Genomic DNA, 25,253 nt, shown 5'->3' on the forward strand with positions numbered 1-25,253 from the left:
ATGGGCGTGAAAAAACCTTAAACTGTTAGACAATTTCTTTACATATATTTTTTTATTGATGAATAACCACATGACTAACATTCTATGGTATTCAAACACCCATAAGTTCAAAGAATACTAACTTATGAACACAGCTTTGGTGCCTATACAAATTGAGCATATTAGAAAAAAAGGATAAGTAAGTAAAGACATAAGGAAGGCACAAAAGAAAAACAATGTCTAATACAAAAAAAAACAATAAACTCAACCTTTCCGGTCAAACAATTAACTTCTTCATAAACAAACAAATCACCGCTCCATAAACAACCTATGGAGCAGTGGAACAACCTAGGGAACAACCTTCCAAACAAAACGAACATATATAGGCCTTAATATACATAAACATAAACAAAAATGTATTTATAAAAAACTTGAGGGATCCGCAGGGTGCCGCGACGCCTCAACTATCCCTTCAGGGTGCTGCCACGCCCCCCCAAAACTACCTCTTGAGGTTGCTGTGGTGATCACCTACTCCCTCCACTGGCTGCTGTGGCGCCGGAAGAAGACATAGCAGCGAGCTGCTTGGACGCCACCTCCACAATGCTACTGAGCGGCAGGCCGCTGAGGCTGCCCCGGTGGCGCGTCTTCATCTCCTGCAGAGCGCCCACTATGGCCAGCCTCCCAGCCTCCGGGTGGCGCTCCTTCAGCGCGACCATCAGCTTGTCGAAGCTGCCCATGGAGGCGTGGTGCTGCGGCACGCAGGTGCCCTCCGCCGTGGGCGAGTCGCTCAGGACCTCATGCTTGTCTGAGCCGGGCACCTGTGGAGGGGAGGGGAGGGAGGTTTGGATGGCTGACTGGCCCAAAGCTTACTGTATTCACCGGAAAGAGTGTACCTCGGTTCACCGTTTCTTAGAGCTGGGAGTTATTGGAAAATGTATTAGCACGATAATTATGGGGAAAGGTTCAACATTGTCCCTGAGGGTCATAACATTAGAGTATATGGAGTTTAAAGTATCGTATAGGACCATAAAACAAGTTTCTCTGTCTCACTGAAAAACTAGACTAATATGAACTAATACATTTTAATTCAATCTAGTTTACAAATGGGTATGATGACGAGTCAAATTCTGAATACCATTGAAAGACAATAAATGACAATTGGATATGTATGATGCAATATTGTTCATCACAAATAATGTCATCAACGGGTATTTGAGAATAGGCTTTGCCCATGGAGGTGTGAATCACATTGCTCACAATGCTGCTAAGATCCCCTCACCTTTCCCACAGTGAGGCTGGAGTGGGTTTTGTTGGCACTGGGTTTCGTTGCACCACCTGTCTCCTCTGGTACCTTGCTGGAGGCGACGGGGATCTGCAGGGCTGGACTCAAGCTCTCGGTAACCGGTCTGATGTGCCCCACATGTAAAGTGGAGCCCGGCACGCAGACGCCATTCATCTTCCCAACGGCAAACTCAGCAGCCAAAGGGCCCTTTATGGTCACCATGGCAACTCTGGTGAGAATAAAACCACCGTGAGATAGATGCCACGGATGCTTAAGATTGTCGCAACCAAAGCGTTCCACATTTACATTGAAATGAGGCCAAAAACAGAAAACAAAGTCTTGCGTTGTGTTACATCATGTCTGTTCGCGAGAGTTCAGCAGTATGCGTTTTCATTGCCAAGATGAATTCAAGCAATGCCAATATTTATGATAGGTCAGTGAGGTGACTCACCTTAGATGGTTGCTGAAAATGAAGAATCTGACATCAGAAACGTGGTCCTTTTCAAACCACTGCATCACATCGCTCTTAAAAGAAAATAGTATTCATTCATTAGTTGGTAGGGCCCTCTAGCTGCTCAAGTGTGAAGTGTAATGCACGATAAATCATTTGTCACTGCCCCCTGGTGGCTGTCATTTAAAACATTCTTTATAAAACGTCATGATTTGATACTTTTCACTCAACATGCCCATAACGAATCTGGTGACTTATCAGCTCTATTCTTAAACGTCTTTTTTTTTTCTCGCAAATTAGAGCTGTAGTTCAGATAATAAAGAGGAAATATTCTTAAAGATGCTGCAGTGTGATGTCATGTTTAATCCACACAGGTGTAGTGGATCACCTCGGTCACATCCTTGGGGAGTCCAGAGATGACCAATGAGCTCCCCTGTTCCTCCACCTTCTTAGGCAAGCCTGGGGTAAAACAAGAATTTCAACAACCAATAAAAACAGATTGGAAGTTGGCCTACTTCACAACATCATCATCAGACCTAGACCCTGTCGTGCTCTTGTTGAAAGCAGATACGTAACAACCCACAAATCAGACTTCAGACTGATAACCGAGTACATGCATTTCACATTCCTTCGCCTCTTATTTGTTTTGACAGATCACACAGTTAATGAGGCGGGAATCTGTACGGCCGAACTGGCAATAAACAGGGAACACAGACCCGACCAATAGTGGAAAACTGTGAACAAGTGTCAGTAAACGTTTCGAATCAACACTGTGTAGACATAATAGAAAGAAATAATGAAAATACCCGTCTGAATGTTTCCCATGCAAGTAGAGGAAACAGGAAACAATGCGTAACCCCGCCCGTTTCACTTTTCTGAATTCATCAGACCCTATCCAGTGTGTTCTTGCCTTCTTTTATCTCTTCGTCACTCCCTGAATGGGTGTCTCCCTGTCCGGTCGGCACCATAACGACGGCGGGTTCCGGGTCCTCCTTAGCATCGTACCACACCTCGCCGGTGCTCAACTCAGTAGAATCCCCCTCCATTTGAGACTCCACGACCACTACCTCAGTCACACGATCCACTGTGTAGACAGATCAATACAATACACAGTTATGGGATGGAGCGGTGGCCGTGGGCCCGTCTGCTGCAGACAGATCAATACATTAATACACACAATAATCACCCGTCTGCTTGTTGTCTGTCCCACTGTGCTTGAGCGTTAGGGACACCGCTCTTCTGCGCTTCACCGTGGAGTGAGCCACTGGAGCATTCCGTCTCTTAGCCTCCTGGGGAATGAATTTTGTCAAAAAAGCGTCCCAAAAAGGGGAACTCAGGGATACACGATGAGTACAGACATGGGAAATTTCAATGCGTCGAACCTAACCATACAGGCCATATTATTGTACCATCAATAAGCTGTCAGATACCAGCTTCTAATGATACCAAGTTTCAATAGTTGTAAGTTTCAAAATGCAACGCGTTTAACGGCTACAGACAGGGTACATGCCTTCCCATAATAATGTAATGGTCCAATATACCTTCGGGTCTTCGCTCTTTGGAAACAGGGGACATTCTTTCCCTCCATGCATTTCCAAGTCCCATCCCTCCAGTGGCCGAGAGCTTGTAATCAGATAAACACATGATGCAGACAAGCATTTGGAAATCGTACACATTTGCACACACCAAGAACATACCTTGTCGCGACATCCTCCAAAGCATCACCAATGAGCTAAAGTAAATCAAAAAACAGACCAGAGTCAATCATGAATGTCAGAGTAAACCTAAAATACATGAAAAATATATTATAGTGTCGGGCAGAAGCAGACCTTTGGAGGGCCGTAGGGGCAGCCAGAGGTTAGTCTCGCCGAGCTGACGAACAGAGGCTCCAGCTGCTCCAGGGTCACACCAGCCAGGATCTTGGTCCTCATCTCTTTGTAGTCACACTGGAGCTTCTCGCAGACATTAACAAGCTTGGCCGGAGGGTCCTTGGGCCTGCGGGAAGAGAAAGGCAAACTGATGGTACACCATCATTCTTAATTGACGGTAGCTTTCGGGAGACTTTGCCCTGGAATCTTCTCATGATTTAGCTTCAATGTAAATCTTCATCAAAGTCCACTTGTGTTTTCCTTACTTCAACAAAGTGAGGAAGGAAACTGAATACTCCTTGAAGTTCATTAAACACTAACTCAAGTTACAAGAAAAATCATCAAAAAACAAAATCATACAAAAATGGTTTGACCAATACTCAGAGTGTGCTGTTCTCATGGCGAGGTCATCAGGGGAGGTGAAGCAGTCCCTCCAGGCTTGCTGCTGGCACATGGTGTAGTGCAGGTCCAGCAGACACAGCTCAGCGCACTGCGCCCGCCGACAAAATCCCTCACACGGTACCCTGTCCCCGGCCTCCTCTGAGCTGAAACACACGACCACAAGGGTGCCACTGAAAGAACTCCCTTCTGGAGGCCAGGGGGGCGGATGGAGTGAGCATGCCAGTGCACGGAGTACCTTTTCAGTTTCTGTCTTAGCTCATCAAGTTCCTTCTTGGCAGACTTGAGTTTCACAATTTCCTACAAACAGAAAAACACAAAAAAAAAATCATGCGGCATGTTGACGCACATGTCACCCTATCGCCCCTTCCTTCCTCATCCCATTAGTATACCTCAGCCAAGTAGTCCAGGTCGGACATCTGCAACATGGTGAGATGATTCTGGTCTGCCATTGCGGGCACCTTCGTTTGGGCCTCTACCGACACACACCGTGTCTCCGTACCGACTGATACATCGGACGTGACTACGCGGGGGGAAGGGGAAGTGCCCCTTTCGACAGTGTGCGGGGCCTCTCCGCCGGCCCCCGCGGAGCGTTCTCGGCCTGCGCCTGCCCTGGGCCTGCTGCTTCTCTCATCCGAGACAATGTTCTCGTCGTCCTCCAGGAAGCTGTGGAAGTCGGAGCTCTCCTCCTGGTCCATTTCGGGGACGTCCGCTTTGCAGGACGCGACGCTGCCCTGAATGGGGTCCCCCCGACGACCCGCCTGCCTGGGGAAGAGAGGGGACGACCCGCGAAGGGGGTGGACGACCTTGGGCGTGGACGACGGGCATGGAGGACCTCTCGCACCAGGGGACGACCTCTCGCACCGGGCCGTCTCAGTCGCCATGGCCAGGGCGGGGCTGTCCTGCTTGGGCACCATAGCGTAGATAGCGGCGAAGGGGTTGAGCTTAGTGGTAGACGGCTGACTGCCATCGAGGCTGTAGGGAGAATCACTGTAGAGAATAGTTTACCATTGGCAGAATGCAGGGCAATCCCATGATGACATTCAGTTAGTTATGTAGAAATATAAAGTCGAATATACGCTATTTAAATCATCACAAGCAGGGTTCAAAGTACGGCTCACAACACTTTTGACTATGCTGACTTCCACGACAGACCATCAATACTCACTATGAGCAACCAGTCACAGTACAAGCAGAGGGACCCCAGCGCTGTGCCTGGCTGGGTGGAGACTGGGGGGCTTGCCAAGGTGCCCCCCAGTAAAAGTGCTGTTCAAGCCCTGCATTCAAAGAGGAACTGGCCTGGGCTGAGGAGTCCTCATACAGTGCAGCGTTACCGCTTTCCTCCTGCCAGCCTTCGGCCTACACCATCAACACAACACAGCTATAGTCAAGCCTGTTTGCTTGTTTTGGTTACCGAAAACTTCTGCAACAATTTCAGTTAGTGCAGTGGTTCCATTTTTGTCATTTATTTTCATTGATAATACACTTAAAATTTACAATGGGAGACTGTACAATACCCCCTTCAATTATGAGAGTAATAATAATAATAATATCACAGAAACACTCAAAGTAGGAGACCTTTGAATTTTGTGGCACTTGCTGCATAGCCCACACGTCTTCACTGTGATCCAGGAGGTCCAAACTCTCTCTGACAGTGTTCGGAAGACACTCCACCTCTCTATGGTCAACTGCAAGGTCAAAACAAAACCCCATTGTGTTCACTCTGTGCACCAATATATTGTTCTGTGTCTTTTAAATTGGAATAATTAATAAAAAGGGTAAGAGTATGAGCTTGCTCGTCGTGTGTTACCAGCGCATAGACGTGCTCTGGATGGATCACTAGCACAACTGTTCTTCAATGGCACTCTTTTTATAAACATGGGCCCTTTGGGTCTGAAAACAAAACGATAATGTAGGTGCCATTGTAAGTCAGTCACTACTTATGTATGCGAATGTGGAGCATGCCTGTCCAAGTTGCTCAACCTCTGGGTCCCGGAAAGCACGTTTTCTCGGGAAGCACGAGTATCTATGCACCCAAACAAATATTTAATCCAGTTTATTCAGGTTGTAGAGCCATACACACACACATGGATATATAAATATGAATGATGAATCTGCACACACACACACACACACACACACACACACTAAAAATTGAAAATAAAAAAGGATCACTCAGGCACTCAATACTCAAGTAAATTAACCGAGGTCCGTGTTTATCAATTTTTTTTTGTTTTCAACGGCCATTATATTCAATGCATACGTTTGTTGCAGACTTACTTGAACCGGGCACGGCCAATGAATCGATAAATACAGGATTGTTATATGGGATCATCTGACAGGGCACTGCGACTGCAAACCCATGAGTGGTGTGATCATAGAGATAGGGGTTGACAACCACATGGAAGGGTGTCGGAATGGAAGACCACATGTTCTGAAAAATAACTTCAGATTAATACTTCTATACACGTTGATTCAATTCACCACATTATACCGTTTAACACGATAAGTAAAGTGTACAATTGACTATACATGCTAACTATCAGAACGGCAACACCATAAAGATAATTATGGTGGTTTAGTATACAACTATAAAAGTTAAGATAATTGTAAGGAATACGGGAAAATTAATACCCAATATTTGTGAATGTAGCTGAGATGAGCGGCATGTGGCTCTGGTCAACGGGCCGAAGTGACCTGCTTCCTCTTCCACCCAAAGTGCTGTGACGTAGGCTAAATTAAACACGATTCAATCCACGTGGGGTCTTCCTTTCCTGTCCCAATCACAGAACGGGTGGTATTGTTTTGATTATAATATCGCCGTTATTTGGAGACACAGTACAATGCTCTGTCATTCGCGCCATATTTGTAGCAGCAGCGGCCAAGACGACTATTCTGGAAGGTCGCAAGGATCTTCCAGGACCTCACCTAGCATAGCCAGATAAGTGTCCTATTGCCCCCAGGGACCCAGTCTAAGCCTTTGTGTCCAATTCAATACCGATGATTACAGATTCAAATAAAATATACAAATTGTATGTTGAAATGCCTCTTGAACATTCTGGTAGAATATTGGAAATGAACTAATTGATCGGAATTAAAACAGTTGTATAATCATAGGCAAAGACTTTCCCTATCCCTGTAGATGTACATAATATACCCGCCAGGGGGTTGTTGAAACCTAATTCCTTTCATTATGCAAAAAAAACCCAAACGCTCACTGCACTCATCGTTCATTTTCCGAAGATAAATATTTTAATCTGTATTACAAAATAGGAAAAGGAAAACATAATTAAAGGTTACAACTACATTAAATGCATGGGCTCTTCACAACTTCCGGCGGTGAATTATTATTATTATAATTTACCGTTGCTAAGTATAATTGACCGCTGTCAAGGAAAACAAAGGACTTTTTGCCACTATGACGTATTTGGTAGCACTGCGCAAGTAGTCCGGTCAACCCCAGAGACTTCGGTTGCTAAGCGACGTCGACGTCTTTGGGGGACTTTCTCTGATGATCAACACAACGAATGCTGGTAAGTGGTAACAAATAAATTGTAAAAAGACACATCATGTGAAGTTATTTTTTCGTTTGGGCAAGTAGCCGTGTAATAAGTGGGATAATATATAGAACGTTGCCGGTGATTATCGAAAATAAGCCCCTTCAGGGCGAAGCGAGACACCTCCGCTGCGCGTCGGTGTCCTGTTCGGCCTTTCGGAGCTTATTTTCCCGATAATGACCGGCGTTCTATACATTATCCCCTACATATCTCACTCATTGTCAAAATTCGCATAACCGACCGGTAATGATTATCCTTCCAAATGAGAAGCCATTAACAGATTGCATCGTGCTCACTGCCTCCGTCCGTTGACTGATCCCCATAGAGTGGCGAAGTCACGCGTCACGCCGTGACGCCCCTTCCGGTAGAGCTCATGAGGCCTATGAGATCGAAAAATATGAATGGGCGTCAATGGAGAGAATTTTTCTTTTTTCTGATCCCAGTCTTTATATGCCCTGGATTACACATATGTTGTTTGTGGATTTAAATGATAATTTTTCATGCAAAGAAAAGTAAAACTTTTCGTGAAGAAGTTTGATAATTTTAGGTTTTATGTGAGGCCGCTTTGTGAACTACAGCTCTTCGCTGCTCTCGACGTATATGATATACGTCACCACACCTGCACTTGGAGGAACTCGGCACAGAGATGGCGATCTCTCTGCTCCACTTCACCACTTTTTTTCAAGGCGAGGATAAAAGCATAGAAAGAGGTGAAAACCACTGTAAGTCGGGGCATGGGGAAAGTTTTAGTTATGTGCCATCTATATGTGCCATCTCTGTGCCGGAGTTCCAGTGCGGGTGTGGTGACGTATATCATATGCTTCGAGATCAGCGAAGAGCTGTAGTTCACAAAGCGGCCTCACATAAAACCTAAAATTATCAAACTTCTTCACGAAAATTTGTAGTTTTCTTTGCATGAAAAGTTATCATTTAAATCCACAAACAACATATGTGTAATCCAGTGCATATAAAGACTGTTATCAGAAAAAAAAAAAATTATTCTCTCCATTGACACCCATTCATATTTTTCGATCTCATAGGTCCCATGAGCTCTACCGGAAGAGGCGTGACTTCGCCACTCTATAGACTTTGATTGGGGACGGACGCGCAATGCATTGTGGATCCGTGCGCTGAAGGCTCCGTCAAAAAGTTGAAAAATTTTCAACTTTTTCGGCAGCGACGGATCCGTCATCCAATCAGATCACGTATGCAAATTTGAGCACCGTGACACTTCACGGGCTCTGACGACCCTGGAAACCTCCCGCATCGGTCAGCCACGCCTTCTGAGTCCTTTGACTGACGGTACAGTGGGCATGGCGTCATGGCCGTAGGCGGCCTACTACGGCATTAACTGCCATATCTTGAAGGTCCCTTCACTTTAGATTCAGCTGATTTGTTTTATGTTGAAGGACTGTGCATTTGATTTATGTTCTTCTACTGTGGAAAAGCCAGGCTCTCAGTGGGCAGGCTTCTCTAATAGTTATGACTCTTATTGTGTTTGAATTGTGGGTATTATTCATCAGACAGTCACTCATTCATCAGACAGACAATGTATCGAACCTTTGACCCATGGGTGGGTTTTAGCTTCATAATGTCATTAAATAAGACCCAATTATCCCACCAATATTGTCAATTCTGTTTTCTAAAAGTCCACATTGAATGCTGATAAACATTTCATTTGACTGCTTTCCTATAAGAGAATAATAATCCCTGAATAAGAGAAAATATCTTTGGAAAATATTCGACAACTGTGGTCCTATGGACAAACTAACATAGATCGGAGGTAGGGATGTTGTAGTTAACTATGAGGCGGACCTTGCACTGTGTCATCAGTATGTTAGCGAGAGAGCTGCAGATTGAGTAGTATTCCCTGCTGTTGATGGAGAATTTCCAAGGTGACATGACATCCTCAAAGCCTCAATCCGCTCGTTTGTTCTTGCTGAGTGGATCACGACCGTTAGATTAGGATCATGGCTTAAGCTCATGAGGGAAAGGCCTCAGTGTGTGTGATGCGGAAATAGGAAAGGGGATGATTGACACAACAGGCCAGGTATTCTCAGCTTGCTAAAATACATTCTGTGTTGTATGGGTTACACATAATAGTGTCCTGTTAGCTGCATCTGCGACATTTGTTCCTTTTGTTTCCTAAGAAATGATGTAAAACTGGTTATTGTGTAGCACTTGCTTGTTCTATGTCACTTACCCATGAGAACAAATCACAATAAGGAGTACAACATATCCTCTGTGTGAACAAAAGTAGTATTTTGTTGTTTTGTGTGTTGTTCCTGTGCATAGACAAAACTAAACTGTGCTTAGCCCAAGATTTCAACCCCACTCCCAGAAACACAATACAATAAAGAACAGCTAGACAAGTGCACATTAAGTATACATCACTCATAAATAATGACAGAAGCAATAGAGATAGGGAGAAAGGGAGAGCGAGAGAGACACATACACATACACACAAATATCAGGGCAGGGCATCTCCCTAGGGCACAGTAAAAAGCCTTTTATAGCATTCAAAAGCACTCCTCTCCCCTCCCTCAATCAATGGGAAACTGCCTGGCTCGCTCTGAGTGAACATCAGAGCTAGGCTTTCACACAAGACTCTGTGGAACTGTGTGGAAAACTGAGAAAGTCACTATTAGTAGTCATTAAATAGCAAATGTACCACATTTATGTCATAAATGTATTCACCAATAGCAAAATAATAACTCTTTAATGGTAGGCTACATAATATTACACATGTCAAGGAAATGCATTGGAAATTGTTGCTGAAAGGAACAACAAAAGGAAATGGGCCCTACTGACATTTACAAGGCCATTACATCGGTATTACAGGAAAAACTCATGTCCTTCTGAGATGGCTACAAAATGTTTCAAAGAATGAGTGTGTGCGCGCACAGACACACAAAGATTGTTGTAAGAAAGTGGTTGGCCAATTGCCTGTGAAGTAGATCCAAATGTTCCAAATTCAAATGAACTTATTTGTTAATTAAAAGTAAAAGGACATTTAAAACACCTCAAGCCTGATACAACTGATATGCTTATTAGTTGGGGAGGGGGAGGGATGATATCTAATTATATTAATGTCTTCTTTTTTTTTTAACAAACAAACACACCAATGGCTTTGGGTTAACCCCCCTCCTGATTCACAGAGAAAATGATCAGAAAGATTGGGAGGCATGTGACTCGGTAATGAGGCAGGTCAAGCTCACAGTGGCCAGCAGATCACTGCAGCTGATCAGCTGACTGTCGGCATGCTGGGAGAGACTGATGAAACACAACACCAGGACTGCAGGCAGTGGAGCATAAAGGACATTTTATTGTACCCAGTACAGATGGTCATCGAGTCAGCAGTGTAAGATACACATTGTGGAGGAAGAGAGGGATCGAAGCCTATACAAGTGCAGACGATCCCTCTGTTTGGGCTCGACCAGATGCTAAGTTCCTCTCATAAAAATAATAAAAGACATAGCTAGAGAAACTGCAACCCAACACAGCGGACATTGGTTGACCTTTGCGTGCAAGCGCTTGCCATAGTAAAGATAGCAGTTCCCTCGTCCATCCTGCAAAACCAAGTACAGTTGTCTCCGTGGAAACCATCAGCGAGACGAGCATCACAGGGATCCAGATTAGGTTTCTTGTATAAAGGTACCGAAGTAGGCAGAACTATACAGCTTATACATTAAAATCAAAACAGATGCAGACTTATAGCAAAAATATATATTTTATATAAGTTTGTCTATTTTCCCATTTAGAAACAATGTTTAATGTGAAACAAAAACAAAAGCAAAATCAAAACAAAGCGTCACAAATGTCTTCTTTGTCTAAAAAGAGTAAAGCGATATGTTAGTGGACAACGCAGTCTCTGTTGAGGATATCATGCAAAAGACAAGCAGAGGTCTCCAGTCAACAACGTTGGATTGTTAGAAAGGAAGAAAGATGTCAAATTTCATTCACTTTCTGTCTTTTTGCATGCAAGGCCTCGATGCACCTGCCATCCTGGGGCATCGGAGGAACAAGTACACTGCCGAGAAAACATTAAATACCCGATAGAAGTAAAACAAAAGAAGGAACAATGAAACAATTTCATATACACAATGTAGCAAACCATTACGGGCTCTGGGAAAATATGTACTAATCTATCCCTTTTGACACGGTGAAAAAAGAGTGCTTATTGTTTGGAGATTGTGGGCCGATAAGGGAAAACAAAGGACTTGAACAGAGTGTGAAGCAGAGTGTGGAGTTGACACTTTGGAAAGGAGCGTTAGCTTTTAGCAGGGGAGTGCAGCAAGTAAAGTGGTTCTCTGGAGGCCGGTCCACGTTTACCAACCGCTATCTCCCTACCATCAGGAATCCCCCAGTCACTGGGCGTAGGTTCTCAGCCTTGGTTTATATTCATAGACAGAAAAAAAGGAAAAATAATAATACACGGAATACCTTGGAATATCTACAGAGGAGTAACAGCAGAATTTAATTATGGTGGTTTATTCTTTTATGTAATTCTTTTCATTAAATTAAAGCCCTTTTAAAATTTATTTTTATTCCAGAGGGGTTCTCGAGAACTGAGGGAATAATAAAAAAAAAAGGCATATATAGAACAGCGCTGCATTTTTTATGATCTTTTTTTCAGAATTATAAACTTGAAATGTTCCACTATAGGTTATTCGATTCTCTTAAGAAAAGATTGTCACAAAGTCTGAATTGCAACAACTCTTGCACAGGAGTCAGTTCTTTTTGCAATGTTGCGCGACAACTCGGCTTGCTTCCATTTGGGTCTCCATAGTAACAGCCCGCCCCTCCCCTCTTTCCCTAGGGAGTGATAACAGGGGGCAGAACCGCTGGAGTCCAATCTGCCCCTCACCTCTTTCAACACCACCTCGCTCCCTAACTCTCCTCACTTGCCAGTGCAAGACTTCAACTGTGTGCATTCATTTTTTTTTTTCTTCCTTCTTGTTTTCCGGGGAGTGTGGCGAGTTTTAATCAGGCAGTCCAGCAACAAGAAGTGTGTGTCGATGGCAAAAAAGAAAGAAAGAAGGGGGAGGTGATCTTGGTTTCCAACCCTGGGTTACTGGAGCAGGCCCCTTAAGACTGTAGGGCTGCTCTGGGTGCACGTTAGGTTGAGAGAGAGAGTGTGTGTGTGTTTGTGGATGATGCCTGTGACGTCATGTGCGTCATTGGAGCCACTGTGGCGTTTAGTAGCCGTAGCTGTCCGGGAAAGGCAGGCTGGCTGTGCACTGCTCGGCGGTGTCCAACAGATAGGGGGTGTTCTCGTCGTAGTGGCTGAGCGGCAGCGTCTCGTCCTCCGTGCCGGGCAGGCTGTCGGGGTCCCCTTTCAGGCTGGGCCTCTGGTTGTCGGGGAAGGCCATGGAGAACAGAGCCTCTGGGTCGCACACAAACTTGTAGACGTACCTCTCGCCAGCCACCTGGAGATGAGACAACGAGAGAGGGTTAGATGCCCGGGTCATGGATCATATTTCATGAGCACAACATGAAACATGCAGAAGCTTTGTAAAAAGTTTCTTGTAATACTATTGCAAACCATCAGAATTTTGGGAGTTAAGACAATTTACCATGGTTCGGAAACACCATTGTCATGTGGGCATTGAGTGAAGTTATTGTAATGTTTTGGGAAAGTGGAAACTAGTCGAAATCCTAGACTCCAGAACATAAAATACCTAACATGTGTTTACTAGCAGGAGGGAAACGGCCTACTATCGCATGAGGTGCTTTATAATCAAATTAATTCTAATTCAAATAAACTACTCAGGCTGTGCTGTGACTTTTTAAATGGGTTGGGTTAAACGGCTTAGCTCCATGCCAAAGGACCGCTATGGTGAAACTAGGTAAGGGGGACCTATTGATTATGATTCAAGGAGGAAAAAATAAAGGGGCTGAACCTGCCTTTACCTTCTGCATGATGCCCTTCTCGTAGTAGTAGCGCAGGGAGCGGCTCAGCTTGTCGTAGTTCATGGCTGGCCTGTTCTTCTGGATGCCCCAGCGACGGGCCACCTGGGGTCAGAGGAGGACACACCGTTAGGTTCTAGCACCGGGCAAGGAGGTCATCAACACAGCTCACGTGATACCGAACAGGTGGTGGGATTAGGCAGGCCACGTCGGGAGAGAAAGGTGGGGGGGCGGGGGTTTGCTCACCTCCTCAGGCTCGATGAGCTTGAACTCCATGCCGCGGCCCGTCCAGGCGATGAAGTGGCCGTTGGCGGGGTCGTCGAGCAGGGTGACCAGGAACTGCCAGAGCTGCAGGGAGCCGCGGCGCTGGTACGGTGGCCCGTCACGGTACACCAACGGTTCCTGCTTTATTTTACCTATGATCAGAGCGAGCAGGAGACAGGAGGAGAGGGAGAGGGAGAGAGCCAGATGGAGAGGGAGAAAAAGAGGTGTCAGTGAGCACTGTTCTCTGCCACAGCCACACTGTGGTGAGACATTCCTGGCAGCATGCGACTGTGAAGTGGCCCGGCTGCTCATTCTGCACAGCCGTGCCACTGCCATTCAGTCAAAGGACCCTTCTCTTCTTCCAATGCGCAATCTTATTGACTTAGGCCTCATTTTACTTCTATGCAGCATATTATCAAACTGAAAGGAGGACAAAAGTCTGAGTGCATTTTTATTTTATTCTGCAATGTGACATTCACTTTGGTTTAAATCTCACCTTCCAGTCTCTCCGGTACAACGCAGGCATCGTCAAAATAAAGGTGAGGTTCTCTGTCGAAGGAGAAGCCTGTGGTCGGAAAAGAAGCAAAAGGAAAGAAACAAAATTAAAGAGGAGTAATGCAAGGAAGAACGGCAGCTTGTGGGAAACGGGCCCTCCGTTTTATCCTCTTCCGGGTCTCTACTAGCACAACAAACCAATAAAAAAGCAATAAATCCTAGCAAACATCCCAGTAGTAGCAAACAATTATTTTTGTTACTAATACATGCATCTGGGAGGAGGACAGCAGCATGCTAGTATTTTGGTTGCACTCCAGGTGGCATCATTTAAAGGCTGCTGACCTCCTGTTCTTCCATGTACTTTCACTGATTTAAAATGTCAAGTGGTTTGGGTGGATGCGTCAGGGCTGGACTAAGCCATTTAGATAACCTTGTTGTGTATGTGCAAGACTAGACAGTAAGTGGACTGTATGAGCAGATTTTCTCAGATCCTTACCTTCATGGTTGATTTGGTAGAAACCTGGTCTTCCGAAGGACGACTGACAGTTAGGCACTTCTGTAACACAAAGAGGAGGGGTTTGTTTAGAGCAGGCACCATAGCCAAACTCAATGCCATATTGTTTTCCCAGCACGGCAACATCCGCCTCTCGTCCGACACCAAAACATTCGTTACATTCTTTACACCTGCCTCTGCACAGGCTTAAGTAAAGAGGCCTTGATGTCCCTCACTGCGCATTGGCAGTTCTTGTTTGTACTGGAGAGACCGGGTCGGAAAGGTGATATTGATGCAAGTGGTGACCATCGGAAACCCTCGGCACATGGCGGTAACCATAGAAACACTGGCGGGTCCTTTCAACTTGCCCACTGTCCACCCCCATCTGCGGCTTCTTACACAACTGGCCATGACGCAACAGCTGGGCCAAAAAATGCCTACCCTACACCCACGCATGGAGACCGACACACACAGAGGCCCTTTGGGAGTGGAGAGAGCCCTGCCCTGTATCACTTGCGTGTCCACGGAGGACAAATAAACAGGATTAGTAGCAGGGTCGCTGTATTAACTCTCATTGACAATCAAGTTAGGCCGGTCCCCCGCAGGGGCAGACATCTGTCTTCTGTTTGCTGTGTCACTGCGGATCCTCATTATTCTGCTTCCTGTCTACTGATAAGAAAACCAGAGATCAATCAAGACCAAGTGTTTTCCTCTACTGGCTATCCCTATTTATTCTTAAGAAGCAGCGTACTCTTAAGGGAATAACAGCAGCAGGATCTTGCCTTTCAAATTCCTTATAAACACTGTGAAGACATAAGGGCTACTCAACTTTGTGGAAATGTAACCGCTCATGTTTTTGGCACTGCGTTATTGCCAACACAGTAGTTCATGATGGTCATTTAAATCTACCGGCCATCGGGAGAGCCTGGCAGTGACGTTGGCATCTCAAGGCCATACAAAGCTAAGAGGATTTATCATTGCATCACTGGCTGGCTTGCTTGCTTGTTCCGCATGGAATGGCAGTGAAAAGCACTGAGACAGAAGGGATGAAACAGTTTAGGAGCACGTTGGTATAAATGTGGAGGAGGACGTGGGCAATGAGGAAGAACAACAGCTGGCGGTGTGGGCGACAGATAAATAAATAAATAAATAAAAGATGAACCACAGCAATTGCATATGGACATTTGTAGTTCATACCACATAAGCGCAGCACAGTTGATGGTTCCAACCATGCTGGAAGAAGGATTTTGATGGAAGAAGGCATTCTAGCGCCTTCTGCTAAAGTTAGCCGTGTATTACGACCCTAGAAATGTACAGTCAAACTCCATCGCTTGACTGTATAGCATCACTCTAAGCCCTTTGTGGCCAGTGACCCAGATCTATTTCAAGGTAGGTACATTGAAGACGTGTCTCCTAACCTGGCTGGCTGACCCACTTACTTTTTGCCCTTGGAGGCTTAAGCTGATATAGGAGGAGACCCACTTCTACTTGCCGTGGATGGAGGGGGGTGGGGTGGGGCTGGAAAGATTAGGACCTTTAGCGTGGTTGTTTGTGCGGGCCTGGAGATCTTCTACCCTCTAAACCTCACATACATGCGTCATAGGCAAAACAAACAGGGCCTGGAACATTCCACCAACCCTGCCTGAAAGCGTACACACACCTGGACCCTCGGTGTGTATCCTTTGATTTGTATCCACTAGTAAACAGCTACGCACATTTCTAAATCTACTGCATGCTGACCACTCTCAACTGTGACAACTCACCAGAATCAAAGCAGAAGTCACGCGGCTCCTGTTTGATGGCCATGGGATGGAAGGCCGCCTGAGGCTGTCCCTGCGGGGGCCCCGGGGGGCCCATGGAGGGGACTCCTTGTTCTGCGTACCGCGCGTCCATCAGTTCTTGCTTGAAGCCCTGGGGAGGCACGGCGACCAGGGGCTCCGACATCTGGCGGTGGTAAGGGGGCCGCCCGTCGCGGGCCACTCTGTTGGTGCTGCTGCTGCTGCTGGTGGAGGCGGTGGCGGGCTGGGGCAGGAACTGGGAGCACTGCTGGCTCTCTGACGGGGGGAACGGGAGGCATGGCTCCGACATCTGCCTCTGGAACCTGGGGCAGAGCAAGACGTAACGGAAGGTGATGAAGTTATTCGTTTTGACAGCGACCAAATAGATCATTTACATGCAAGGGGGCCACATGCATGTCTATTTCTGGCACCGGTCTTACAAATGCATTGGACGACACTGGAACCCTTACTACTTCTTGCTTGAACAGTAGAGAAGTCCAACTGATCAAAAGGCATCCTACTTTCTAAAAACAAAACCAACCAACTATAACTGTATGGGATATTAAAGGCTGGTTTCAGATGTACAGTCATGGCGCATCAATTAGGGCACATTGGTTTGCATATAGACTGACATTTGAGTTGCTGATGAAATGTACTGCAACCCACAGCACTCAAAAGATAATGGGAGCACAGCTCGCAGAGTGAGCAGCATGAGGGCTGGGAGCTTGTGCAAGGGGAGAAGGTGTTTCGACAGAAGGAAGGCTTTCCAACAGCTCTCAGATATTCAGCGGCCATCCATATGAGGAGCTGTCACATTGCTAGCACCAACCCAATCCATAACCCGGTCTGTTACCACCCTCTACATCCCAAACCGCCTCACCCCCAATATCAGCATTAGCGAAAGCTATTAAAGTGGTAACACAATCCCACTGAGCTTCTCCCATTAGCAATGGAAAAATGCATTTACAGCAGTGACACACACACAGGGTTAAGAGTTAAATATATCTGCGGTCTTCTCTTCAGCCGTGCATGTTTTTTTTCAGCTATTAGCATAGCAAGGACGAAAAGCCATCCCTTCTCCCCAGCGGCTTACCTGTGCTCGGGGCTGAAGCTGTTGGCATCCTGGTTGTGGGGCGGGCAGGGCACAGCGAACGGCGGGCTTTGGCCATGGAGCTGGTGCGGCCGCTGGCTGTGAGCGCCATGGTTCGCCGCGAGGGGCTGCTGCACCTGCAGGCCGGGATGTTGCCTGGACTGAGTCTGACCCTGGGGTATCCGTGGGTGTGAGGGGGAGGCCTGCTCGCTGAGGGGGTGTACCCCCGTGTTGCCGGTGGGGCCACAGGGAGAGACTGGCGTGGAGGGGGGAGTTAATGGCTTGAACCCCGGGGTGGGCTTCCTGTCGTAGGCACTGCAGAGGAGGGACAAGCATAAGACACTTAAAACATTGTCTGATGAGAAGGGATTGATAAGCATGCCATACAGTGGCGTTGGCTGCAAATGTCATCCGAATCGAAGCGGTACGATCAAGATCGAAACACATACCTGTAGCTGTAAAGGCACTTCTCTCCGTAGGGCATGGGACTCCTGTCCTGGCGACAGGGAGAGAGTTCTTTGGAGGGAGTCAGCTCTCGTTTGATCTTGGCCGGAGGCGGGCCATGAAACATCACTGAACAGGAGGAGAGAGCAGAGACAAAAACACATGAGCCTTGCTGCAGATATCCCCCACTAATCGAATCCATAAACAGAAAGTGCAGCAGTTATCTTAACCACATTTCAAATTGGTAGATAGATAAATGGACGCATGGACAGTGTCTGCGTATTCCCAGGACTGACAGAGCCACTTAGAAGCCATTTATCACAGGCCTTAATGACGGTTGACAGAGGGATCTGAAAACCACCATCTATCCACCATTACTGGCCAGCAAAGCGCTGTATACACACACATACACGCATGCACAAACAGGACTATCAAAGCCCTCTTCGCTGATACCATTACTGGGAGGCCAGTCAATACCCATGAATCAGTGTGGTGTAATTCAATGATTGTGAATGATTTTCTTCCCTGGCAGTGTAACCATTAGACACTGGCTGGAGCGCAGCGCGTATCGGCTGCAGTTTCCTGGGCGCCACATAATGGCAAGGCAGAAACTTGATCCTCAGGCACAAAGGCGCAGCAGCCAAATACATCACCTTGGGTGCTGATGGACTTATGGAAAGCTAACAATGGGCACGTGAGCTCCCCCCGTGCACCCCACGTGGTGAGATACCGCAAAATACCGGGCCCCGTGTTTGCCTTTACAACGCTGCCCGGCCGTATTGTGTGTTCCACAGCCAGGTTTCCCTGAATATTTCTTCAGAACTTTTCCATCCTAATGAGATATGGTTAATAATAAATATTGTGAAAGATATCTGAGCGCCAAGTTGCCTGATTCAACACAGTGAATTAGGCCACATATGATCAGCAGTTGGAATTCAAGTTGTTTTTGTCTTTTGGTTCTGATCGCTAGCTAGAACCCAAGCTCACCGACAGACGCAGCCTTGGCCCAGCTTATAAAGAAATACAGAGGTTGCCAGACGGTTGCAAGAAATTCTTCTATTCATTCCAGGCCTAGTTAAAAGGGGCACTCAGGGGGCAGATGGAGAAGGCTAACTAGCTGGGTACAGTGGGAGAAAGGGAATGCCCCCACCGTCATGTGACGTCCTGCTGACTGCAGGGGCAATGCAGTCAGTGCTGGGAGCCGGGACCACTGAATAGGCAGCCTGTGTGAGAGGCTGGCCCCCTGCCTGTCCATAACGGTCTCTGCCAATTGCACGTCGCACACACTCAAAGTACAAGGTCAAGGGCTATATGGCTGAGACACTTGACTGTGAACAGAGCATAGCCGGCCTTACGAAAGGGCCCCTGTCTGGGCTTGGGCTATACGGAATGTACTGTACATGTCAAAGCCTAAACCACAATAATATATTGCATCGCTACAGGCAAGCCAGTGGTCACTCTGACGCCCACTGTGGCTTTAAAAAAAGGCCAGGACCAAAGACAGCCGCGGACCACGCCCTGCCTCTACCTCCCCCTCCTTCTCCTCCCAGACACAAATATAAACAAACTGGGGCAATGGAACCGGGGCAGAGCAGTGAGGGGAGGGACGCTTGAAGAGCTCCATTGAACATAATTCTAATATTTTCTGTGGCATCTCTGCCAAAAACGTTAAGTGCAGAGACAAATGAAAGCTATGGCTCAGTGGTGGGGGGGACGGACGATGGGATAGCTGCACCAGAGTACTGGGTCAGGAGGTAGCTCTCATACAGCTCCTATCCTCTGTGATATGGGGGGAAGGGGAGGGGGGGGGGGGGGGGGGGGGGTGAGTTGAGTTGAGGAACCCACCACTTCACCTCCCCACCCAGCCTGGTGGAATCCAGCCCGCACCAACGACTGGGTCTGAGTGCGGGAGAGTGTGAAATCAGATAAGTACATGGGCTCATGTGATTCCCCGTGCCAATCGGATGATTAAACTCAAAAACGGAGATGAGGACCAGGGAGAGGGAGATAGATTTTGTGTGGAAAATAAAAATGTATTTGGAGGCACACAAAGACTTCCTGGAGGCCAGCCAAACAAGGCCTCAAAAGTAGCCGAGAATCTGCCAAGGAAGGCTGTGTTAAAGGAACAGTCCAACGCACCAGAAACTATATCCACACCGGTGTTCGCCATTGAAGGGGAAGACTCTAAAAGGGTGGTCGCGTGCCGCACGCACATGCACACGCACGCTCCTGCACATGCACACACGGCATGAATAATAGAGGTCTGATACTCACAGTTATCTGACTGGAAATCTGGGACAAACTGTTCGTCATCAGGCACATGTGCTGTGGAGATATGGGAAAATGTCAAACATACTATGAGCAGAAAAACAGATCGAGCTTCCCTGCTGGGTCCCTGGAGTGGTCAATCTTCCACTGACATTTTTTTGTGTCAAGAAAATAAAAGATGAGGGGATACACAAAGGGCCTGTGTTAAATTTAAATAATTCATTTTTTTCCAGACTAGAAAATGCCTCAGTGTTTTGGTTGCAATCGGTAAAAGTAATAACAGTCGGACATAGCTATAAATCACCATAAAAAAATATCTAATATTAGAGAAAACTGAACCTAGGACCGATCAGGGGTAGAAAGCCTGCAGGAGTTCTTGGTCAGCAAGTTCCTATTTACAGAACTGTGTTCAACTTGCGCCAGTTAATAAGAAATATTTACCATTCTGCCCTCAAGTTAATCTTTAGCCACTCATGTTTCCAAATGTCACCCCAATTGCCATTATACATGGTATGAAAAAAAACAATACCCCCTTGGCTGAAATTGTAGTCAACAAGGGATAAAATAGCTTATTCGAGAGAAATACAGTAATTCACCAAGCAGGCTGACCCATTCTCTACTGAACCACAAACAATACACACAACGCACCTTCCGCAATCCAGATCTCTTGCAACTGACAGAGGTCTTGGAAGAGTTCTAGGGGGGAATATCAAAAGAGAACAAAACGTGAATCACAGTTTATGTACTAGTACTTGCGTGCACAAAACTCAACCATGTTGACCACTGGAAACCCCCCTATTTAGCGTGAAGTCTTATTACAAGTTGCTGCAAGATAATTACAAATCAAGCCCACATCGGATGCTTTCAAAAATGTTGAAATCAACACCATGGCAACGCTGAACTGCCCTTAAAAATATGCCTTTATATGGGGGTGGGGTTTGGATACAACCAATTACCTTCTGTGTCCAGGGCGAGTTCACTGTCAACAAACTTCCTCTTTCTGTCATTGAAGGGTCTGGCGTAAGACGGTTCCTCAGAGTGAGACTTGTGCTGTGGCGAGGGAGAGGGCGACAGCATGTTTTCCAAACAGAACGATTCAAGGGAGATCATCCCAAATCAACCCATGCGTGACAGGACTAGGCTAATCATCAGACATTCAGCGGACAAGAATATGCTCTTGAAGAGGGCTTGTTGCTGGACCAGCATGGCCATGATGCAGTCCGTCTATTTACATCTACATTGTGTTAGAGTGTAGTGGGTGGGGCTGCCTTGGGTCCACTTACGTTGGGTGGGACCATTAATGGTACTTGCTGATCATAGAATCCGTCCATGTTATCTGGGTCTAAAGGGGTTCCCAGTTCCAGGGGGGCTGGGGGAGGGGGGGGGTTTCGCTTTAAAGCGACAGCACCTGGCTCACCTCTCCTCGATCCGTTTAACTTTGGACAAAAGATAGGGGGAGAAAAACAAGTGTAAGAAACGGAATTGAATCATCAAATTTTTTTATTAAATTACGAGACGGAATATATAAAGATTATGTTTTTTGAGGATCATGGTCATAGAAAAGAGAAGGCATTTTAAAACTTGATTTAAAAAGAGAAAGATTAAACTTTTTCTTTAACTTTAATAAATTAAAAAGTTTTATGGCGGTTAACATCCTTGTAAATACACTTTGTCGTTGTGTGACGAATTCTATGGTTTATAATCAATCCCAGCCATCTGTGAACCGCGATTATATAGGTTTAAACTTAATCAGCTTAATAAACTTAAAAGGAAGAGTATCGTTATTACGAGACGGCTTGAGTTGTCTTGCGTCCTGTGCAACACAGAAAAAAATAGGCCTATACTATTAAGCAAACAGTAGGCCTAAATAGGCGACTGTTATCCAGCAACTTTGCCCTCCCCAATAGAGATGTAGATTATTGTTTTACAGCATGAATTATGTTAGATTTAAAACAAATTCATATTGATATTTAAATGAATAAAATACAATTTAACATTCACATCTACACCAGTGCCTTGCATTCAAACTCCATCGCTCGACAGATGCGAATCCCTCCCTTCACTTATCTATTTTAATGGATGACGAATAAAAAGGTTGTTTCTAGACAATCATTAAAGGTGTCAGGCAGACCCATTTTTGCAACGACCAGGGAAATAAGTTTTCTTCCTGGTGATGTTTCAAAAGCATTCGTGCGTGATTTTCCTGGGTAAGGCTTAACGAATATAAGACTCGGCGTGTTATTATTAAACTTGTTGAATGGGCCGCCTTATTTAGAGCAATGTCTTTGTAACTTACGGCTTTCCACTGAGAGGCCCAAGTAGACTACATTTAAAATGACTACTTGACGTAGGCCTCAATTAAAAAAGTTTTCTTTCCTTGAGAAGAAGGGGCCGAGGCTGGGGGATGAACCCCCCACCCCCCTCCTGATATCCTCCACCCCTCCCCCCGTTTCCCCTCCCAGCGCGGCCCCTTGTTTTTCTCAATGAAGTGAAACTTGATCCGTGTGGAACACAAGAGGGAAAAAAACTGACCCTCCATTCATAAAAATCACAGTCGCCGGACCGCGGCGATCACCAAAACGCTAACATCAAAACACATAAACAGAGACGTGGTGTGGGCTACCGAATACGGTTTGATTACTTTAAAAGTATTACGCACAACGTTTACTGAGCAAGATGTTAACATGCAAATAATATCCCATATGTAAATAGCGCAGGCTATTTGGCGTCACACGCAATTTCTTCCAAAACAGATCTGCGTCTGCAACTGCTGGTTTTCGGAAATTTAGAAGCAGATAACTGCAAACGCTAGCGCTAGCATAAACTCGGCCGCTTACCTTAGATGTAAGTGTTTATCCAAAATTGAACGTATGCCGTTTAAATATCCACAATTTAACCGAGAACTGTATGCGCGCAAACTGATGTATTCCCTCCGACTCACAGAACTTGACTGAGCTTTTGGGTAATGGCAGGGTTGATTTTCCCTTGGGCTCAAGCGTTGCGCACATACATGCGCTCATTGGTGGAACAACAGTGCCTTTCAATGAGACAGCCAATCGCATCCCTTCTTAATGAATTATGCATCGCCTACCTCTAAACCTATCACAGGGCAGCAACAGTTTTTTTTTTATGAATGGCTTGATTTCATTCACATTTTTCTATCGTCACAGCCGACATAATTTAAAGGGCACGCGCCAAAACGCAAAGTGCCACAGAAATTAAGACGAATCTGAAATCTCTTGTGGAATCACATTGTAAACTCGAAAGAAATTATTTTAAGAAAATTAAAACTTAGGAACGGTAGTTAAATAAACACCAGCAATAATAAAACGTACATAGAATGTGTAATAAAATATTTTATTTCATAACGTTGCCTATACATAACAAAAAGAAAAAGAATGAAAACTGTAAAAACCTGTAGCTGCCTTTTTTCTTCAACAAACAAAATTAAACATAGGCTATTCGATGATCTTAGACAAACAATGATAAGGTTTTATAGCTAGGTGAGAGAGAGAGAGAGAGAGAGAGAGAGAGAGAGAGAGAGAGAGAGAGAGAGAGAGAGAGAGAGAGAGAGAGAGAGAGTGAGAGAGAGAGAGAGAGAGAGAGAGACAGAGAGAGAGAGAGAGAGAGAGAGAGAGAGAGAGAGAGAGAGAGAGAGAGAGACAGAGAGAGAGAGACAGAGAGAGAGAGAGAGAGAGAGAGAGAGAGAGAGAGAGAGAGTGTGTGTGTGTGTGTGTGTGTGTGTGTGTGTGTGTGTGTGTGTGTGATGGAAGGGGTGTAACAACCAAAAGGTTAAGGGTCACAAAGGAGGGCGACCATGTCATTATTACTGCGGCCCCCATATAAAGATGTCCCTTATTTAAAACTCCCCCACTCACTGGAAATTTCCAACAAACCTGTGATATCAGCAGCTGGTATAAAAACCTTAAGCCCCACTGAATCCCCTGCGCTGCAACGGCAAGCTTATGAGCTTGTTGAAGGAGCAATGAGAATAGGAATAGACAAATACACACACAATTTACTCCATGTCACATATAGGATAACATGCTATCTTTGTCAGCTGCCCTTGAGGTCTCGGACCAAAGGCAAACAGCTTGTCTTACATCCAGATATATGTTTCATCAGAGCGCAGTCCTGGAGCATATGCCTGAGAAGAGAAAGCCCAGTCTTAGGTTCGAAGAGTCACCGTGCCAAATGCATGTGCTGATGATCAGGTCATTTTGTATCAATAATCTACCAACAATCTATGCAAGAATGAATGAGAAAGTGTGTCCACTGGTGGCAGTGTGTAAGAGCTAAAGGATCCAGGCCTGATCATGCATAACCACAGCCATTCCCCGCACCATCCGCAGAGCGTGGACATGGTGCGTGCTCGCTGGTGGGCGGTGGCGTGTGAACAATAGGCACTCTGTGCCATTTTGGTTCTTTCCCTAAATAAATGTGACAGATAGGAGAGAAGGGGGAACTGTGTGTGTGAGTGGGGGTCCATACCCAGGCTCTTTATTGGACTCTGTATTTTGGGGGTGTTTGTGTGGAGGCCAACATGGTCTCCTAAAGCTGTGATTTCCCGTTCCCTTGACCATGCAGGGTTAGGTACCCTGGGGACTGTGTGGGTCAATGTGGCTCTGACATGGCGGCCAGATCAATGCCGTGCAGCGCGATACGGCCCATAAGCCCGATCTTAAACAGCCGAGACAAGGTCATATTTCTGTGACTATCTGGCTCTGGGTGCTACTCTCTGGGAACACTTTGCTACATTGTAATCCTGCAGGAGGAAATATACACCTGGCGGTTATGTCCCGCATAAAGCCTTCAGAATAGGAGCGCTTCATGTCTGACATACAAATAGCAGAAGGGAGAGAGGGAGGGAGAGAGAGAGAAAGAGAGAGAGAGAGAGAGAGAGAGAGAGAGAGAGAGAGAGAGAGAGAGAGAGAGAGAGAGAGAGAGAGAGAGATATCCAAGCAGAGAGTGAGGG

At 46.0% G+C, this 25,253-nt stretch overlaps 2 protein-coding genes across 6 annotated transcripts; both read right to left on the reverse strand.

The window, feature by feature from the left end:
• Positions 1 to 33: 33 nt before the first annotated feature.
• Positions 34 to 7,869, reverse strand: rbm44 (RNA binding motif protein 44). 3 transcript variants are annotated; one of them, XM_030344127.1, is made up of 19 exons: positions 7,778 to 7,869; positions 6,614 to 6,753; positions 6,260 to 6,413; positions 5,963 to 6,005; positions 5,790 to 5,872; positions 5,558 to 5,667; positions 5,148 to 5,338; positions 4,372 to 4,969; positions 4,218 to 4,279; positions 3,961 to 4,125; positions 3,542 to 3,707; positions 3,410 to 3,444; positions 3,254 to 3,335; positions 2,899 to 3,001; positions 2,623 to 2,796; positions 2,101 to 2,171; positions 1,713 to 1,786; positions 1,259 to 1,490; positions 34 to 797 (listed from the first exon to the last, which is right to left on the reverse strand). In XM_030344127.1, exons 3-19 carry the CDS (start codon positions 6,408 to 6,410, stop codon positions 504 to 506), a joined length of 2,634 nt encoding a protein of 877 aa, XP_030199987.1. In that variant the 5' UTR covers positions 6,411 to 6,413; positions 6,614 to 6,753; positions 7,778 to 7,869; the 3' UTR covers positions 34 to 503. The 3 variants fall into 3 exon arrangements, with proteins under 3 accessions (XP_030199987.1, XP_030199989.1, XP_030199988.1); XM_030344129.1 differs by lacking the exons at positions 5,963 to 6,005; positions 6,614 to 6,753; positions 7,778 to 7,869; XM_030344128.1 differs by lacking the exons at positions 5,790 to 5,872; positions 5,963 to 6,005; positions 6,260 to 6,413; positions 6,614 to 6,753 and having other exon boundaries at positions 7,778 to 7,842.
• Positions 7,870 to 10,839: 2,970 nt separating this feature from the next.
• On the reverse strand, positions 10,840 to 23,259 carry etv5a (ETS variant transcription factor 5a). Of its 3 annotated transcripts, none has more exons than XM_030343923.1 (13): positions 23,116 to 23,259; positions 21,562 to 21,714; positions 21,235 to 21,328; positions 20,927 to 20,974; positions 20,285 to 20,335; positions 18,016 to 18,139; positions 17,570 to 17,881; positions 16,462 to 16,799; positions 14,702 to 14,761; positions 14,207 to 14,275; positions 13,693 to 13,862; positions 13,450 to 13,551; positions 10,840 to 12,965 (listed from the first exon to the last, which is right to left on the reverse strand). In XM_030343923.1, the coding sequence occupies exons 2-13, from the start codon at positions 21,607 to 21,609 to the stop codon at positions 12,735 to 12,737; spliced, it is 1,647 nt and encodes a 548-aa protein (XP_030199783.1). In that variant the 5' UTR covers positions 21,610 to 21,714; positions 23,116 to 23,259; the 3' UTR covers positions 10,840 to 12,734. The 3 variants fall into 3 exon arrangements, with proteins under 3 accessions (XP_030199783.1, XP_030199782.1, XP_030199784.1); XM_030343922.1 differs by having other exon boundaries at positions 13,444 to 13,551; XM_030343924.1 differs by lacking the exon at positions 21,562 to 21,714 and having other exon boundaries at positions 13,444 to 13,551; positions 23,116 to 23,244.
• Between the last annotated feature and the right edge of the window lie 1,994 nt (positions 23,260 to 25,253).

Source organism: Gadus morhua, chromosome 20, assembly GCF_902167405.1.
Source record: "Gadus morhua chromosome 20, gadMor3.0, whole genome shotgun sequence".
NCBI classification, from domain to species: domain Eukaryota; kingdom Metazoa; phylum Chordata; class Actinopteri; order Gadiformes; family Gadidae; genus Gadus; species Gadus morhua.